Genomic DNA, 14,879 nt, shown 5'->3' with positions numbered 1-14,879 from the left:
GAAAAGAGGTATACTGGTGTTTATAGGCTATGTTCTTTTACTTGAGACCTTTTTATGCTTATAATATTTAGGTGTGCCTTGCTCATGAAGACTGTTTTTTTTTTTAAATATCTAAATCAGACATGTAAATCCTTTTGTTACTAAAAGGATTTTAAACTCAGGATTTCTGTCAATAGCAGACTTCTCCTCTAATATTTTAGTTAACCTGACTATTCAGAAGGACACCTTTCTAAAGCATAATACCAGGTATGAAGAGAGAGTTTCTTGGGGTCAGAGCTATGAGTTTGCAAGTTTTATATTTCCCTTAGGGTTTTTTTTTTTTTTTCCTTCCAAGATTTTATTTATCCATTCATGAGAGACACAGGGAAAGAGAGAGAGAGAATGAGAGAGAGAGAGAAAGGCAGAGACACAGGCAGAGGGAGAAGCAGGCTCCCTGTGGGGAGCCCAACGTGGGACTGGATCCTGGGTCTCCAGGATCATGACCTGGGCTGAAGGCAGCACTGAACTGCTGAGCCACCCAGGCTGCCCTATTTCCCTTAGTTTAATTTTTGTTCACAAATGAAAAACTGCTCATGTACATCATACGAAATTCAGAGTATTAAAAAGCTTAAAATGTAACTCATTTTTTAATGAATTATGATTAATAGGGTGAACTATTTTTGGCCTCTTACCCAAGCATTGTGCTGATCTTCATACATATATTGTCTTATTTAATTCATAAAACATTCTGTTGAATTGTAAGTCCTATTATTCCCATTTTAAAGATAAACTGAAACTAAGTTTTAAGAAATACGCCAAACTAGCATGTTTATTAGCAAGCATAACAGAGCTGGGATGTTGAGTTGAGCAGTGTTACTGTTAAAGCCTTTGAATTTAGCTGTAATGCTATATGCTTCCCTTGTTATAAGATTGTAAAATCCTTGAGTTCCTGAGCTGAAAATGACTGAAAGATGATCTATTTCAACCCCTTCACTTAATCTCTTTACAGAAGAGAATACAGAGGAATATTTGAATTTGGCCAATATCACAGAGCTAGATTCAGGGGTACCCTGATTTCTAGTTTATGCTTGTTCCAGTTCATTATATTACTTCACTAGGCCTAGAACTGGTAATAAGAGAACATTTATTCTAGTTTTACCATTTATTTAAGCACAGGGAACAATGTTGAGTATGGAGTAGGTGCTTATTAAATATTTGCTGTATTGAATGAGTGAATGAACTGTTTTCTATTTATTGATAACTGTTGACAATATATAATGCAATAGGACCTCTTCTTGGTAAGAATTTGTCTTATTGGCCTCGTAATTAAAAACTTCCTCTGATTCTTTTAAGCTTAATAGTACATTGTTAAGGAAGAAAAGCTCTTCAAAGGTCAGCCCCAAGAAGGTGATGGAATCTAACGAAGGCGAGTGATAATCCATTTATAAAAATAGCATGTATTGTTTTGGTTTGGCTGACTTTTATGTCAGCAAGGATATATACTTACAGTAGAGTGATAGAAAAAAATCTGAGAATGTACTGTTTGGTCAGAGGATGCTTTATAAACTCAGTAGACAATTATAGGACTCTGTTGTTCCATAGATTATCTGACTCCAGAAAAAGAACTCGTACAGGAAGATCTTGGCCTGCTGCAATACCACATTTACGGAGGAGAAGGGGTCGTCTTCCAAGAAGAGCACTCCAGACTCAGAACTCAGAAATTGTAAAAGATGATGAAGGCAAAGAAGATTACCAGTTTGATGAACTCAACACAGAGATTTTGAATAACTTAGCAGATCAGGAGTTGCAACTCAATCATCTAAAAAACTCCATTACCAGTTATTTTGGTGCTGCAGGTAGAATAGCATGTGGTGAAAAATACCGAGTATTGGCTCGTCGGGTGACACTTGATGGAAAGGTGCAGTATCTTGTGGAATGGGAAGGAGCAACTGCATCCTGACTGTAGGACTGAACATTATGTTCACTGCACTCTCATTTTCTGTAGGTACAGTTCAAAGCCCTAAAGGATAAAGGAGTCTGGCTTTTACTATCTTTCTTAAAAAAAAAAAAAAAAAAAAAAAAAAGTCAAAAAAGTTCACAAAAGGAGATGATACTAGCCTTAACATGTACCTGTCAATGTTATGGATATTGTCATAAAAAGATATCTTTTAAAAATCAGAACAGAGACTTAATTTTTTAAATCTTAAGATTTGTAGAATGTTTCTAGGATAGGATATTAAAAATGATTCAAATCCATGCATGGTGTTAGATAATTTTTCTAATTATTCCATTGAGTCAGTTTTTGTGATTAGTGGTTATCAGATCAAACAGATCATGTAGATAGATAGCACAAGTATTTGGAGAAACGTTGTCTGTTTTGTTACCAAAATGTTGGAAAAAATTTATTTCAATACCTTTCAGATTTCATAAAGTGCAGTGTATATAATGCCTACTAAAAGACTGTAAAATATTGAAATTTTCTTTCAAGCAAAGTGTAAAAAATATATTGAGCCTGTAAATTGCTCTGTGACTAGACTTCATTGTCGTCTTAATATATTCTTTGCATGTGCATATATATACACAAGGGTGTATATATATGTGTGTGATTATGTGACCTATGCAATACAAATTATGGGAATGGGCAGCTTTGGAGTATATATCCCATAATTCTTTTTTCAGGAATAGTTGCAGTATTTACACAGCAGCATTTCTTCTCAGGCTTTTATTGGGTGCTGTTGCTTGCTATGTATGAAGAGAAATGTGTCAAACAAGTTTAAAGTTTAGTGTGTTCTGAAGAAGGGTGTGAACAACAGTGTTCATGGGCTTTTAGAATGCTTTTCAGTTTCAGTCCTTGTAACTCAGCTGTTCAGTACCTAAAACCAATTCAAATAATATGAACATTATTTCCTACTAGAAGTAACGTTTTCAAGTTTTCATGGCACATTATGATTGTAAATGTCTCTCAGTTTTAACAGTAAGTCTATAGGAGTCCCGTGAAGATTCCTGAAATGTCTGTAGTAACTGTTAGTCATGTTGAATAAGTGTAGTATGAACAAAGTATTTTATTGCACAGGGTTAACAAACAGTATGTTGCCTGACAAGGCTACTGCTGTTTTATTACAACATTACCTCTTGTTTTTATAAAATGTACCAAGATTTAAATTGATAACTTTATTTTACATGTAAAAAAACAGTTTCTTTTATCACCAGTGTTAGAGTTGTCTTCTGTTTCTTTTTGTTTTGTTTTGTTTGTTTGTTTTCTTTTTTAGCCAAAGAGTAAACAGAAGAATATTCTTATTTTGGTGGCTATTCATTTTACTCTTAAAAGTGATTGGTGGATTTTGCCTAAAAATTGGGGAATTTGCCGCCAAAATGAAAAATATGTAAAGTGTAGTGGTTACAGAGCGGTAAAAATGTGGGTTAGTACTTATTTATTCCATTGATTGATTATTTGACTGTTTATAAAGAAAGTTGCTTTATTTCTTTAAACATCTTCAAAAGATGACCTTTTCTTATCACATTATAGCCAAAAGAAGCAGAGAACTTCGTTGTCCTGCATTTGGTTCCTGGTTGGCCAGGTATAAATGAGCTTTACAAAAGTGCAAATTAAAAACTGTCACTTCTGTTTACCTCCACCAAAACTTGATTTTCCCCTAGCTATTAATTTAAAGTTGCCTTTCCTGCAGCTGCAATATTTTGAATAACACACAGAGTTTGTGTTGATTTTGAATGTTTGTTTATATCTAGGGGTAATGGAAAATGTAAATCCCGTGTAACCTTATTCACTCCACCTGTATCATATTATTTCATTTTCCCCAAAGTCCTTTAATTCTAACTGAACACCAGCAGTATTTTTAGTAACTCTTTCTTTAGTATACTTGGAAGATGATTTATTAAGCTGAACTGTCTTTAGACGTAATTATTGTGAATGTCTGTCTTATTTTATCATGGTGGTTCCACATGGCTCTGATGTTCAGTTTGTATTTTTGGAATTGCTTTACTTAGAATTAAAACAGACCAACATTAAATGTGTGTATTTTTTAAAGAGCTAATGAGTTTTGCTTCTGTATTTGCTTGAAAATACACACTGATGCAGTAGATGACTGCTTTTATCTAGCCAGGGAGCTGAGGATTTTCCAATTCCATTGTAAATATGTTCACTTGAATTAATCGTTATGAAACTCGGCTTTCATTTTCCTCTTGTCCCTTAAATAGTAATTATTGTATGTTCATCTAAAATGATTCTTTAAAAAATAAACTATGTTTAGTCAGTTTATACACTTCCTACTTGAAAGACAATATATCTCCCCCTATCTACATTGTCCCCAAAATTCAAAAAATTTCAGACTTTCGACTTTTTTTTTCTTTTTGCTTATATAGAAGGTGTCAGGTTCACAGCAAAGGATTTTGGTTTTGTTTTTTTTTCCTAAAAAGCTTTGCCCCTAGACTATAGAAAGAAAAGATGTAAAAATAGTATGCCTTACTGGTTTTATTCAAAACAAATGCATTTTTATAAATATCCTGATTATAAAATGAGAAGTATGGATTCTTACATGATCTGACTAGATCAGAATGTGAGCTTATCAAGAGTTATTCTATAAATTCTAATGTAGGAGTGATGAAGTCAGATCTTGCTAGTCATCTTTTGTTACTAAATGTTTAACAAGTAAATGTTCACTGATGTGTGAGTGAGGGTACCTCTCTCCTTATATTTTACAAGTTACGTCCAACTGTACATGTTTGGTTTCTATTGTGTATATACTCAGAAGATTACTGTTATCAGTGTTGGGAGTAGAATTCTTTTGGACTATTTGGTTGAGTTCCTATCAGGTACTATTAAGTTTTGGTTGGAGCATAGTCTGACTTACATAGTTAAAGTAGACTGTTGTATAACGTAATTCTAGAGTTGTTTGAATGAGGATGTGATGACAAAGGAAGATGTCCATGCACCTTTGGAAAATAGTAAAAAGAATGCCCTTTTTAATGTGGGGAAGTTTTCGTCTTTAAGTTATATTTAAATACTTCTACAAATAATACACTCCCAAACATCTCCTTTAATTTCTTCTGCGGCAGTTGATCAGTCAACTTCTTTCCTCAGGAAAATAAAAACTTAACAGTTAAATGTAAAGTGAGAATTTTATCTGGTAATGGATTCTTTTATAATTAGTAGTGGTTAAGAAACCAGATGTCAAACTGATAAAAATTTAGAGATGAGAGAAGCTATGAAAGCAAACTGATTGGCTCTCTGAATAACAAATAGTATGGGAGTAAATACAATATTTGTACTTTTTAAGTTATATTAAAATGTCTTAGAGCAATAGCTAGATCAAACACTATATTGTCTTTATTTTTAAAATTAGGATAAGACTGCAAATTAACTAGCTCACTCTATTTTTCTTCCTTTCCTCACTTCTGCCCAACACAATCAGTCTTTGCTTGCTCCGTTTGCTATTTTCTCTGTTAGAAATGATGAGCATTGAAACTGAATGCTTAGTAATAATAATTCCTTACTTTTGCAGCACCTTCAAGGAATGTGATATCTTATTCAAGAAAATTCTACTGGATTTAAGCAACAAATGAACAAAACCTTCATAGATGATAAAATATACTTATTGGATGAAACAAAAATATACCTTGTTCAAAATCATTAGTCTAATTTTTGTTCTTGGATTTACCAGAAGATAATTAATTTTTTCTCTTTTTCTTCCCATGCATGCACAGTAAGGGTGATACCGTCTCAAAACAGACAGATTGGTTCATAGGGGTCAGAAAAAGTCTTAGATAATGGTTTGTGGCCCTCCAGAGCTCAACTTTATCCAATAAAAATCTTATTCCTTAATATTTAATTACTTTCATTGAATTTTCTTGAGTATCATAGGGATAGCGCTGCCATTGAGTTCATGAAACAAAATATATGCAAGATCGGTGCTACAGAAATATGGCAGATAAATGTTTTTGGAGGGCTCTATTCAATATTGAAGGCGTAGTGTGAGAGGTAATCTCCATGTGCCTATTAGTGTCTGCAGATTCCCTTGTGGATATTTTATGTTTGATCCTTAGTGCTTTGTGTGTGGCCTAGACTTAGGGATTAAATAAAACTAGTTTACATTTGTTACGGAGTTCTACCAAGTTTATTCAACCCATCATTAATTATGTCAAATGCTTAAAAGAAAAAAATGTTGACAATATCTGAATGAATATCTAGCAGCTAATTAAAAGTAAGTTTTTCATAGCCCACCAAAAACAATTCTTTTAAGAAATCAAGCTTTAAAATAAAATCTTAAAAAAAAAAAATCAAGCTTTTCAAATGTTTTGAATGTCTTTTTAAAATTTGGTGGGCACGTGACGGGATGAGCACTGGGTGTTATTCTATATGTTGTCAAATTGAACACCAATAAAAAATAAATTTATTAAAAAAATAAAATCTAATATTACTATTATAGTGTTTCTATAAATTATGCATATGTAGTTGTAGATATATAACAATTTATATAAGTAAATAAATAATAACTCAAAATGAGGTTGTAGTATTTGGTATAAATACTAAATATATGCTTAGTGAAGGGTTACAATTAGTATTGTTTTGGCTGGTAATTGACCTCTTATGTATTTTATCTTTGACTTTGTTAGTGGAAGTAAGGAAATTTTGCCTATATAGAATTTGAGACAAGATTTTTGAAAATTTGAGTCCCCTTTGCAAAGTATATAAAGCTTGCTTAGATATCTGTGAAGTTAAACTTTTTCTGGAGAAGTTTAAGGAGATGATGCACATTGGAGAAGGTTTTGGAAGGGAAAACCTATTAGCTCATCTAAGATTTGTGGAACCACAGTTTGATTCCTATATTCTTTTATTACCAAATCTCTTCCAGAATCCTAGAGTGGATCTATAACAGGTCTGGCTTTTCCTTTGTATTATAATTTTGCATAACCTGGTATTTGAGACTTTTCTATGTTATTTTTATCTTTGGGTGTAAAATTTCCAGTGAAATGTGTCACTAAAAACTCATTCTTGATCCTCCTCATAAATCATAGTTTGTTCTTTAAGAACTTTTAAGCCATTAAATGAGACCAGAAATATTTAAAATGCCACTTCATTAAAGATTTTCCTAGAATGTATTAAGTACTGATGTTTTTAAAACACTATCTTTAGCATGTTAATCTTTTTCCTAATTACTGAGACATTGTGAACATTAATCTATTATATGTTGCTATAATATGGTGGTAGTCTCAGAGGTCTAAATGTGGATAGGGGAATCAGTCCGTATTCTTCATGACTTAGGCTAGGTGGTGCTTTTATATTATACTTGTCTGCTTTACATATATCTTCTGTGGCAGTGCCACATTAATAAACTACATTTATTTACAGTGCAATGAGTGGCTTTCCTTTCTCCCACCTTGCTTCTAAACATTATTAATTCACTGTAGAATTGAAAAAAAATTTAAGCAAGGTTTTCTGGCACAAAGACAGAACCACGTAAAAATTTTAAACCTTATTTTACCCACAGTTCTGAATTTTTTTTTTTTAAGATTCTTGAGTATGTTTTCAAGAGTGATTTCCTTTGAAAAACTAGCAGCCCACTTTTGAAATATTCATTACTCAAAAGGATTTCTCATTTTGTTTTTCTTGCTTCCTATTTTATAATGTATAAGTGGTTGAGATTTTTAGAAATCTGACAACTGAATAAGTACATAGGCTAGAGTAGGTTGACTATTTTGTGCCTCTAAACGATGTTGAGATTACCTTAAGATAGCAAAAATGTATTGGAAAACGTAGCACCATTGTTTTCTATTAACTAGAAAGTGGAACAGGACAAAAGCAAAATTACAGTACAAAACCAATATCATTAGACAAAAGCAAAATTACAGTACAAAAGAATATCAGTGGATCTGCTTTTGGATTCTGGAACAGATTTGATGATAAACAGGGACATAGGAACCAAAACTGCCTCCATGGCTCATAGTTGAGCCAGGTGGCTTTTCCACTCCCGTAAGATGATAGACTGAATGGCCCATGCCATCTCTGCATTATGGAAAAGAGAAAATAGTGTCTTGTCTAGTGTGGTACTTGTCATATAAGAATAGCAAATTGACATGGCTTTGTTATATGCACATACTAAATAGTCATAAAGGTAGCTTGAAGGAATAAAAAGGAGAAAAGGAGATGATGTTTCAATCAGAGCAATAATTAACGACTGGAATTTCCATGACTTTGTAGGTTAAATGAGTGCAAGAATTGATACTAAAAATTTTAGCTTATTAGTACTTTGCTGAAATTGCAGTTAAAATGTCAGTCAAGCTTCAGAGGATCATAATTTCTAAGAAAATAATTGTTTTACCAAATTCATGTAAACTAATGTTTGTATGTCAGCTGAATTTTTTTGTTTGATTTTGGTGCAAAAAAAAGGTGCTTTTATTAAAGCATGGGGACAGGACCTTTGGGCAGAAAGACTAATAACTTTGGTTTGTTTTATGAACTTGGCTTAAGTCAGGAAAATGTGTAAAATTTAAGTTAACCTGTGCTTGTTACTTTTTTTTTTATGTGGGAGGTATAATTCAAAACATTTCAGGATTAAACTTCTGACTTTTAAAAAATTATTTTTGAAATGATTTTCAAAAGTTTGAAAATATTTTAAAACTAAGTTTGAACTTAAAAAGTAGTACTTATTATAAAGGCTTGTGCTCTTTAAAATACAATTTAGATTTATTTTGGGATCCTTCCTGGACAAAATATGTATGTTATCAGCTGTGTTATTATAATAGATTTTATCTGCTAATGGAAGTTGCCGGTGTCTTAGATAAGCAAAATTAGAAAAATACACAGTCATACATATATTTGGAATCTGAGAGCTTTACAGTTAGTTTAGGCTCATTGAAATTATTTGTGTTTCTTAAGCATACTGACTTAAGCGAAAGTTGGATAACTTTGAAACATGGCATAATAATTAAAAGGGAAGTGCTGGGTTAAATTTTTTTTAATAGAGAATAAACAAAATGTTGGTCCATACCTAATACCAAGTTAGGTTGAAAATATGAACCTTCACCATTAAGAACATTCAGATTTATATTGCAGTGAAAATACAGTGATAAAATAGAACTTCATCTATTCACAACGAATTATTTGCTTTAGAAATAGCATGGATTTCTTTTTCATAGCATACATGGGTATAACTTTGGTTTTACATCTTTTATTTTTTTTAAACATGTTTTTTTTTAATTTTTATTTATGATAGTCACACACACACACACAGAGAGGCAGAGACATAGGCAGAGGGAGGAGCAGGCTCCATGCACCGGGAGCCCGACGTGGGATTCAATCCCAGGTCTCCAGGATCGCGCCCTGGGCCAAAGACAGGCGCCAAACCGCTGTGCCACCCAGGGATTCCGGTTTTTATCTTTTAAAATTGTATCCTTAACATAGGACATTTTATATTGAGAGGTTGCACTAAACTCAGTTTAAAATAAGCCACAACTTATTTATAAATAAAATCCATTGCATAAAATGAGGTAAAATAAAGTTTTAGCAAAATAAAACCCAAAGAAATTATTTCCTAAGAATCTCATTATCTTTGAAAATGAAGAAAAGTTTATTTTCCTAGATGCTTAAATGCCATACAACTGAGGTGTTTGTATTTGTTTCCCAGGGCTGGCATAACATTTTGTCACAAACTTGGTAGCATTAAAACCACAGCAATTTATCTCTTAACGGTTCTAGAGGCTAGAAGTCTGAAATCAGGGTGGTGGCAAGGTTGATCCCTTCTGGTAGCAGCCAGCAATCCTTGGCTGTAGACACATTGCTCCACTTCCTATCTCCAATTTTATAGTTTACCCTCTGCCAAATCTCTTAATTCTTTATAAAGATAGCAGTCATTGAATTAAGGCCCCACCCTAAAACCAGGAGGATGCTCTCTCAAGATCTTTAACTTAATTATACCTATAAAGACCCTATATCTAACTAAGGTCCATTCACAGGTGCTTAAATTAGGACTTGGCATTGGTTGGGGAAGGGGGAGATAAAATTTAACCCACGAGTATTATTACAGGACTTTTTTTTGTATGTTTCAGTTCCTAATGGTATTTCAAACCATTTTGTGCTGTTTATTTAAATGCTACAGTCATTCTTTGAATACCTAGGAGTTGCTGTGAAGGGAGATGAAATATTAGGAATCCTGGTCTGAGTTCTTAAGTTTTGAAGGGCACAGACCTATAAATACAGCTAAATTTAAGTTGAAATGTGGTAAGTAGTATGGAATACTTGTCAAAGTTCCATAGGAACCTGGAGAGACATTAGAGAAAGATTTTTTTTTAAAAGAGATTTTATTTATTCATGAGAGACACAGAGAAAGGCAGAGACATAGGCACAGAAGCAGGGAGCCTGATGTGGGATTCTATCCCAGGACCCCAGGATCAAGTCCGCATCAGGACTTAAGCCAAAGGCAGACACTCAACCACTGAGTCACCCAGGCACCCCTAGAGAAAGACTTACTGAACAGAATGTTGTTTGCATTTGGCTTTTTTTTTTTAATATTTTATTTATTTATTCATGAGAGACTCAGAGAGAGGCAGAGACACAGGCAGAGGGAGAAGCAGGCTCCATGCAGGGAGCCAATGTGGGACTTGATCCTGGGTCTCCAGGATCAGGCCCTGGGCTGAAGGCAGCTCTAAACTGCTGAGCCACCTGGGCTGCCTCTGCATTTGGCTTTGAAGGAGGATCAGATTTTGACTGGCAAAAGTAGGATAGGATAAGAAACAGTATAAATAAATTCAGAAGTGATCTTTGGTTAAGGGAAAGTTCAAGAGATATAGAAACTGGCACAGTTGGGGAGGTAGGTTATAAACCTGAGAATTAAATAACATTGGAAAATGCGACTCCAGGTATCCAAGTATCCAAATAGGTGCTATATATATATCACCAGAGAAATGAGATTGTTTTGGGCTGTCATACTTGTTAGGTTGTACCTTGAAGAGTGGGTTAGCTTAAATATATAGGCTAAGGGAAAATAAAGCTCAGTTCATAATGAAGGAGCAGAGTAGGAATAGGCCTGGCGTTGAGATTGAACATCTCATTTGGTATTTTGGTGTCGGTAGTTTTCCAAGAGACCACTAGGAGGAAAATGTAGAATAGATGCAAGTTACCTTCATCCCCTAGTTTTCTTTTTGCTAGGAAGATAAGAATGTGTATGTTCAGTTATTTAAAGGGGTTAGAGTCGCAAGAGGATTTGAGGCAGGAGAGGTTACTTTTGTCCGGGGGGCTGGCTGTGGAGGACATTTTGAGAGAAGAATTATTACGGAAGACTTAATGAAGGAGTTTAAACTGGAACACGAAAGATAGGAACCTGTAGAAAAGGGAGCAAGTGAAAGAAGGAAGAAGGTCTTTAAGCCTACACACAGAAATGGTTGGGATGTGATGTGGGTGAGGCTGAAAAGGGTCAGGATTCTGATGAGACTGCCACGTGATAGTGTGTTTTGAGATTACTTTGACACTGGTGTGTAACATCACTTTGAGGGAAATGGTGATGAGTGCCAAGTCTAGATTTGCATGTAAATAAATCTGAGGTAGAAGCAGTGGGAATGGTAGGAATATGTCTAAGAGTGATTAGGGAGCTGAGCTGACAGTACCTGATGGCTGAGCAGGTAAGGCTTTTAAGTTTTGAGAACCTGGGAAGCCAGTGATATTAAATGGAATAGATGAGGAGCAGGTCTACTTAGAGAATAGTAAGGAAGGTAGATGTGGTTGTAATAAAAAGTTCATGCTTGAAAGTAATGGAAGAAGTAAAGAAATGGAGTAGGACTGTATTACTGAGCAAGAATAGTTGTTAGTTGCTACTGCTAGGCATTTCCCAGAAGCTTCTGTTCTTTAGTATTAAAAATTTGCTTATCACCATTAAGCAAAGACCCTAAAACTTACTTAAGTTTCTTCATGATGGTACTATGAAGAAAATTTGTAGAAAAATTTCAATAAAAATATGACCATATTCTGTCTCACCATACTATCATAGAGAACTAATTAGAGCAGAATTATCGTGTTAGCTGAACAAAAGCAAGTGATATCTGTATCAGGGGAAACTTACGTTTTATTCTGAAGCAAAAGCACTTGGAAGTGTTTCCAATAGAATAATTGGTGGGGCTTTGTAGGTGGACACTGTTGTGAATTCAGATGTCTGCTAAGTCCAAAGTGGTGTTGCATAAAAAGCAGGTTGTAATAAAAATAATAATTGGAAATACTTTCTGAAAAGAATACAGAAAATAATGTGCAAGTAGTTTGATTTTTAAAACGAATGAGGAAAAGACTGTCCTGGAGAGAAAAATTAATGATAATACTTAAAATACTTATATTCAGAGTGATAGAAAAGTATCAGGTGGGCTTCTTGGCTAACACTAAAAAACAGCATCAAAATATTCAAGTAGTTACTGAATCTGACCTCACTGAAAAACTACACTATTTTGTCTTTGGTATTAAAAAGTATAAGTTTAGGTTTAGAAAATGACAAGCATTTTGCTATAGCCCAGTATTAGAGGACCATGGAAACTAAATATTACTAAGTAATTTCTCCCTTTTATAAGTAACCTGCGGTAGTATTCAATACTGGATTTTCCTGTGATAGAAATTATTCTAACCTGGGGTGAAAAGTACTCCTTTGCCCTATTTAACCCTGACTTGGAGTTAATAATGCTAATGTTTCTAAAGTATTGCTTTTCTGCTTAACCCCAAGTTGTTTCTCAGCTGGCACCAAAAGAGAGAATTAGTGAAGCAGTCCTAAGAGAATGAAACTGTGGTTTAGAAGAAAAGGGCATTGGATATGGTAGATAAGAAAAACAAGGGAGGAAATCTTTTATCAACTGTTATTTTTTTTCCCTGAAAGGAAAAGCTTGGGATCCCTGGGTGGCGCAGTGGTTTGGCGCCTGCCTTTGGCCCAGGGCGCGATCCTGGAGACCCGGGATCGAGTCCCACGTCGGGCTCCCTGCATGGAGCCTGCTTCTCCCTCTGCCTGTGTCTCTGTCTCTCTCTCTCTCTGTGTGACTATCATAAATAAAGAAAAAAATATTTAAAAAAAAAGAAAGGAAAAGCTTTATTATTTTCTGTGATATAAAAATGATTTAGCAAGAAATTTGTGTAACACAGAACTCCAAAAATCTTCCATTCTACAGTCCAGAGATAATGTTATATAAACATAGCCTTAGGGATCCCTGGGTGGCGCAGCGGTTTGGCGCCTGCCTTTGGCCCAGGGCGCGATCCTGGAGACCCGGGATCGAATCCCATGTCGGGCTCCTGGTGCATGGAGTCTGCTTCTCCCTCTGCCTGTGTCTCTGCCTCTCTCTCTCTCTCTCTCTCTGTTTGTGACTGTCATAAATAAAGAAAAAAAATTTAAAAAAACATAGCCTTAAACTTGTAGACTTTTAATTTATTTTTACTAAAAGATCATTCCTGTCGTTTTGAACTTCACATCTCATTTCTAAACAGTGGGCATCATCTTTGCATTAACAGATACTGTGTTTTTTTTAGGCATTGTGCTGGATGCGTGGGTAGAATAGACCTATACTCTGCTGTCAGTCTGGTAGAGGGTTTGTATGCATTAATTATGATACGTCATGGTCAGTGCTTTGAAACAGTACATGAGAAGGACACAACCCAAGTTTGAGGGATCCCAGCTAAATTCTTGGAGCAATGAATGATAAAGCTAAGAAAAATGAGTAATTGATGAGTCCTGAATACTAGCCTTTCTCTCCAGTTACACTGTCAACTCTTAAAGGGCAGATTTTTCGCTTTTGTGTTCTACAAAGGCCTAGACAATAATGCTCAAATTTTTCTCATTCTAAAAATTAAAACTTAACCTGGAATATTGTGATAATTTTAATTTGTATTAGATGCTTTGAGGATATAAAGGTACTGCATCCTCATCTTCCCTTGGGTGCCAAATAGAAAATACCCTTCCTTTGATAATATATGTGGGCTATTTGCATAATGTTACCTAAACTTTCCCTCTTCCCCTGTCTCAACAAACTGGTTTTTGTTCATCCTTTTCTCCTTTGCTGTATGTCCAAGGATAGTGGAGTAGTAATTCCTAGCACATTTGGTTTTAAATTTATGTCCCTTTGGCATTTAAGAATTTATAGTAGTTTGTATTATATTTAGTAAGGTGCTTCTCAGTCATATCTGCCATATAGGCCTTAATCCTAAGGGTCTTTACAGCAAAAAGACTTTGTTACCTTTTGGGTGAAGGAATCAATCATTGTGTTCAAGAGTTTCATTATATACTTGTATGCCTGGATTGTCCACTGAAAAATCAGCTTTTGAGAAAGTCAAGGATAGCTTCTCTGTTGAGATACACGGAAAGCTGATTGTGCAACATTGGGAAATTGGTGTGGTTTTCCCATGGTGGTGTTCTGATAACCACGTAATTGTAGTATAACCTCTGGACACTCTTTTAGAATATAGAATTCCAAAAGAAAAAGTTTGACTTTCATTTTTCATGTAAAAACAATCAAGTTCAATTCTTAAGCTCCCTGAAATATATCGTGTTTCCCCTTTCTACTAATAAATCTTAAGGATTGAGGTAATACCTAAACTGACAATCTGTTTTTAACTGAGAATATTTTAATTTTATTTAAAAATAATTAAATTATATCACTTGTTCTGGCTTCACTCAGAGTATGTACATATATACCAATATTCTAATAATGTCTGTTTCAGGTATAATGTTAATCTGTGCCGTTTTGTTTAAAATTTTTATTTTGGAATATATATTCACAAGTTGCAAAATACCCACAAGGAGTCCCTGTACACTCTTCCATTTCCTTCAGTGGTAACATCTTGCATATAGTACAATATGAAATCTAGAAAGTTGATGCTGGTACAATCCAGAGTTTATTCAGATTTCACCAATTTTACACATTCATTTGTG

At 34.4% G+C, this 14,879-nt stretch overlaps 1 protein-coding gene across 12 annotated transcripts in view; it reads left to right on the top strand.

Annotated features, from left to right (window-relative positions):
* MTF2 (metal response element binding transcription factor 2) overlaps positions 1 to 14,879 on the top strand; it is a 78,030-nt gene that overhangs the window by 57,408 nt on the left and 5,743 nt on the right. For 6 of the 12 annotated variants that reach the window (XM_035718019.2, XM_035718018.2, XM_035718015.2 and 3 more), the window contains 3 exons: positions 1,582 to 1,897; positions 3,506 to 3,557; positions 5,499 to 6,094. In XM_035718019.2, the coding sequence (XP_035573912.1) occupies positions 1,582 to 1,897; positions 3,506 to 3,557; positions 5,499 to 5,548 (418 nt within the window). In that variant the 3' untranslated portion in view covers positions 5,549 to 6,094. Of the gene's footprint in view, positions 1 to 1,332; positions 1,406 to 1,581; positions 4,027 to 5,498; positions 6,095 to 14,879 lie in introns of those variants that run through there. The other 6 variants (XM_049111674.1, XM_049111672.1, XM_035718016.2 and 3 more) reach the window with 3 other exon arrangements.

The sequence above is a fragment of the Canis lupus genome, chromosome 6 (genome assembly GCF_003254725.2).
Source record: "Canis lupus dingo isolate Sandy chromosome 6, ASM325472v2, whole genome shotgun sequence".
Taxonomy (NCBI): Eukaryota; Metazoa; Chordata; class Mammalia; order Carnivora; family Canidae; genus Canis; species Canis lupus.
The sequence above is the reverse complement of the archived record's forward strand: the minus strand, read 5'-3'. Positions and strand labels throughout refer to the sequence as shown.